This window comes from Colobus angolensis, unplaced genomic scaffold (assembly GCF_000951035.1).
Source record: "Colobus angolensis palliatus isolate OR3802 unplaced genomic scaffold, Cang.pa_1.0 Scaffold700, whole genome shotgun sequence".
NCBI lineage: Eukaryota > Metazoa > Chordata > Mammalia > Primates > Cercopithecidae > Colobus > Colobus angolensis.
The window spans coordinates 106,261-111,436 of NW_012120711.1; the positions used below are offsets into that span (position 1 = coordinate 106,261).

The window sequence follows — 5,176 nt, forward strand, 5'->3', positions numbered from 1 at the left end:
AAATTCATACTTGGTCTCCTCATGTACCCAACTCTGTCCCATTATCTATCCACATTGCTTTAAATCATACTTTTCTGTCATGGTGTACAAGGATGATAAATAGGTGCCAAGTGGAACACCCAAGTGTGATGAGCCCTCTCACAGGGGAATGGAGTGAGAAGCTTTCTGATGTCATAAACTGAAGGCTATCTTCAGTCGTTGTTTTGTGTATTTTACGTAAATTAATTCTCATATAACCCCAAGAGGTAAATTAGTATAATTGTCCTTCATTGTAGGTGACAAAGTTGAGACACAGAAGCATCGAAAAACTCTTCCAGGATCAACCAGTAAAAGGCAGACCTTGGATTTGAACCAGGCAACCTGGCTCAAATATCAATTTTAATTGCTACACTCTGTACTTTCAAAGATTTGTAAACCTTTGACAATGCATGCCAATTTCAGGTTGTAAAGAAACCAACACAATTTTTCACAATATCTCTCAAATCTAATGGGTCCTCACTATCAAGATTAAATTCCAGGCTGATGACACTCTAAGGCCACAATGCCACTTGTGCTGGAGGCCTGGTCAAGGCCAGAGCCTGGATTTGCAGAGAAGCAGACAAATAGCCAAACAAGAAGACTTACTCTGTCTTCCTGACTCATTCCTTCTACCTTTTTTTCTCCTAGTCCAACCTAAGGTGACTGTGTATCCTGCAAAGACCCAGCCCCTGCAGCACCACAACCTCCTGGTCTGCTCTGTGAGTGGTTTCTATCCAGGCAGCATTGAAGTCAGGTGGTTCCGGAATGGCCAGGAAGAGAAGGCTGGGGTGGTGTCCACAGGCCTGATCCAGAATGGAGACTGGACCTTCCAGACCCTGGTGATGCTGGAAACAGTTCCTCGGAGTGGAGAGGTTTACACCTGCCAAGTGGAGCACCCAAGCGTGATGAACCCTCTCACAGTGGAATGGAGTGAGCAGCTTTCTGACTTCATACATTTCTCACCCACCGAAAAGGGGACTGTGCTAACCCCTGACTGTCAGGTTTCCCCTCTCCCACATCCTACTTTCATTTGCTCCATGTTCTCATCTTCAACAGCAAGGGTAACTGGGGGTAGCCCTGTAATGGTTTCTAGAACACCTGTACCTCCTGTGGAATCAGTCATGCCTCCCAGGCAGGAGAGGTTGTCCCTATTTGAACCTCCCCATGATGTCACAGGTCAGGGTCACCTGCTCTCCCCAGGTTCCAGGCCCTGTCTCTGGGTCTGAGACTGAGTTTCTGGTGCTGTTGCTCTGAATTGTTTGTTGTGATCTGGGAAGAGGAGAACTGTAGGGGCCTTCATGACATGAGGGGAGTCCAATCTCAGCTCTGCCTTTTATTAGCTCTGTCACTGTAGATAAACTACTTAGCCTCATTGAGTCTCAGGCTTTCTGTGGATCAGATGTTGAACTCATGCCTTATATCAAGATTGTAATATTTGAATGAGTTTGATGCCTGAACCTTGTGACTGTTCACTGTGATTTGAAATCCTTCTTTTCTCCTGAAATGACTATTTTAGTTCTTGTGGGGCAGCCTTCTTACCCATTTTCAAAGCTCTGAATCTTAGAGTCTCAATTAAAGAGGTTCAGTTTGGAATAAACATCACTAATCCTGGCTTCCTCTCTCAGGAGCACGGTCTGAATCTGCACAGAGCAAGATGCTGAGTGGAGTCGGGGGCTTTGTGCTGGGCCTGCTTTTCCTTGGGGCTGGGCTGTTCATTTACTTCAGGAATCAGAAAGGTGAGGAGTCTTTGGTAACTGGCTCTCTCCATAGGCTTTTCTGGAGGAGAAACTATGGCTTTGCTGAGGTTAGTTCTCAGTATATGAGTGGCCCTGGATAAAGCCTTTCTTTCCCCAAACAGCTTTAATGTCCTGCTAATCCAGAAATCATCAGTGCATGGTTACTATGTCAAGGCATAGTAGCTTGTGGCCTGCAGAGATAAGAGGAAGGTTTACAAGTAGGGGTCCTTTGGTTTGAGATCCTGGAGCAAATTAAGGAAGAGCCACTAAGGCTAATGCAATTACACTGGATCCTTTGACAGACACGTTACGCTTCATGGGTCACATGGTCTGTTTCTGCTCGTCTCTGCTCTAGCTGGTGTGGGTAGTGGTGATAGAGAAATCTCAGGTGGGAGATCTGAAATAGGATGTTGTGTTGGAGGACAGATTTGCTTCAATAATTTTTAAGTGTGTATCTTTTCCTTTTTTTCCCAGGACACTCTGGACTTCAGCCAACAGGTAATACCTTTTAATCCTCTTTTAGAAACAGATACGGTTTCCCTAATGAGAGGTGAAGCCACCTGGACTTCTGGGTTGGGTGGGGACTTGGAGAACTTCTCTGTCTTACAAGAGACTTGTAAAATGCACCAATCAGTGCTCTGTAGAAACACACCAATCAGTGCTCTGTGGCTAGCTAGATGTTTGTAAAATGGACCAAACATCACTCTGTAAAATGGACCAATCCACACTCTGTAAAATGGATCAATCAGCAGGACATGGGCTTGACAAATAAGGAAATAAAAGCTGGCCAACCCAGCCAGCAGCGGCAAACCGCTCTGGTGCCCTTCCATGCTGTGGAAGCTTTGTTTTTTTGCTCTTCACAATAAATCTTGCTGCTGCTCACTCTTTGGGTCCATGCCACGTTTAAGAGCTGTAACACACACTGCGAAGGTCTGCGGCTTCATTCGTGAAATCAGCGAGACCACAAACACACCTGAAGGAACAAACTCCGGACACACTAGAATGATGCCAGAGGTGATAAGACATGAGACAGAAATAATAGGAAAGACTTTAGATCCAAATTTCTGATCAGGCAATTTACACCAAAACTCCTCCTATCCACTTAGGAAAGGCCTGTGCTCTGCGGGACTATTGGCTCTGAGAGACTCAGGAGCTTGTTTTTCTTCTTCCTGCAGTGCCCTCATCTGAGTCACTGAAAGAGGGGAAAAGAAACCGTTAGTAGAGCCAGGTTGAAAACAACACTCTCCTCTGTCTTTTGCAGGACTCCTGAGTTGAAGTGCAGATGGCCACATTCAGGGAAGAATCTTCTGCCCCAGCTTTGCAGGATGAAAAGCTTTCCCACCTGGCAGTTATTCTTCCACAAGAGAGGGCTTTCTTGGGAACTGGTTGCTACTGGTTCAGCAACTGCAGAAAATGTCCATCCTTGTGGCTTCCTCAGCTCCTGCCCTTGGCCTGAAGTCCCAGCATTGATGGCAGTGCCTCATCTTCAACTTTTGTGCTCCCCTTTACATAAACCCTATGGCCTCCCGTGCATCTGCACTCACCCTGTACCACAAACACATTACATTATTAAATGTTTCTCAAAGATGGAGTTAAATATCATCTGGTCCATTTGGCTCCAAAGACAAAAAATGAAAAGAAAAGGAAAGATTGTTTCCCAATAGAATAATGATTTTCATATATGTGTCATGAGTATGTGAGGTAATGCTTATGTTAAATAGCTGGATTTAGACATTCCACACTATAGGCATATATCAAAACTTCATGCTGTACAACATATATATACTATAGAATTTTTACTTGTCAATTAAAAAAGTAATCCTAACTTTTAAAAAGGCAGTGCATAAAAACAGAACAGACTATAACAACTGAAACAAACTTGGCCAACCTGAGATGAGAAACCAGCCAGCAAGGCAATCAGAACTCTTTCTTCACCCCGTCTACAATATTTTGTATTAGTAACTGTAGATTAGTGTACAGTGTTTCACACCAGAGACTTCAATAATATAATCTTATCAAAGGACTTGTACAGATTTCAGAGAAAGACAAATTTAGAAGACGGAGGGTTCTCCATTATGTTCTATCTGAGAGTCAGTATGAAATGTCAAATCTAAAAGTACATAATTCAGAGGTCTATTTCAAAGTAATAATCATTTGAACATAACTTCTCCACTGAGTGTAATTTTATTTTCATTAAAATTAAAGGTTGCTTTTATGCATATCTTATTTTTAGTTATGTGTTACTCATACATACGTAGCAGTACAAGTACATATAAATCCTGTAAGAGTATAAAACTCATAGAAATATATTAAGCTGATAATTATGTCTGTTCTGTTTGATCACAGAGTTGCAACAAATAGGCCTCATTTCCTAAGTTGAGAAAACGATTTTCTCATTTTATATGAGACTTGTGGTGTGGAATTACAAGGAAGAACCAAAATGTGTGGAATGAATATTTCAATGAAAATGCATTCTTCTGCTAATAGCAGGAAATTACGTCTAGTGGGCTTTATTTTTCTTTAACCCATGATCTCACATAGCCGATAGATCCCAAGGCTGGGCATCTCCAGGACTGCTCAACTCAGCAGGCCAGTGGCATCACCAATGATCCTGGAACTTCACAGTTCATCTCTATCACACACAGTATGTCAGCTTTCCTAAGATGGTAGGGTGACCCATGCAGCAGCTTTAGGTTTGTTATTCTTTCACAACAACTACCAAAGGCAGGAAAAGGATACTTCTTTCTCCTGTGTGCCTTTATAAGGAGCAACTAAACTGTTTCCAAAGTGTTCCCAGTACCCACTTTCTCACACATTGGAATGACCGTGGGATCACACGGGCTCAGACAAGCCAGGATTCAACCTTTGCAGAGTGGGTCTGATGCACATGGGAAGAAAAGGAGCAAAATCATATATTTTTAAAAATAAAGAAATGGTGATGTAGTAGCAGAGGTTGATTTCAGGGTAGGGAAATGATAGATTGTGGTACTATCAGGTTGTAAGTATTTGAGTTAACTTCCACGCGAAGGCCTATAGATTCCCGATAGGCATGCTCAATTCAGGGTTATGGGGGTGTATATATATATATATACACACACACACACATATATATATACACACACACACACATATACACACATATGTACATATACACACGGAGAGTATTAAATGTCAGCCATTAACTCAATTACAATAAAACAAAAAAGCAAGCAAACGATTGTTTTTAGAACTCAGTTAAGTATGCTGACATGTTATTTTATGAGGTAAATATATTTTTTAGGGAAATTATTGAAAAAAAGTAGAATAAGTAATGGCTAGCTCTATAAGGTGCTAAAACATACTATACATTTACTTTTAAAAATACATTTGTTACTGATTTTTTTTAATTAAATATGCTAATAAAACAGAGTCTAGAATTAGAA

At 41.7% G+C, this 5,176-nt stretch overlaps 1 protein-coding gene across 1 annotated transcript in view; it reads left to right on the top strand.

Moving 5' to 3' along the window:
* The window catches only part of LOC105501361 (HLA class II histocompatibility antigen, DRB1-4 beta chain-like), a 14,680-nt gene extending 10,432 nt beyond the window's left edge, over positions 1-4,248 (top strand). Inside the window, exons 3-6 of the mRNA XM_011927257.1 lie at positions 667-948; positions 1,644-1,754; positions 2,229-2,252; positions 3,016-4,248. Of these exons, the coding sequence (XP_011782647.1) occupies positions 667-948; positions 1,644-1,754; positions 2,229-2,252; positions 3,016-3,029 (431 nt within the window). The 3' untranslated portion in view covers positions 3,030-4,248. The remainder of the gene's footprint in view (positions 1-666; positions 949-1,643; positions 1,755-2,228; positions 2,253-3,015) is intronic.
* The last annotated feature ends 928 nt before the right edge of the window (positions 4,249-5,176 follow it).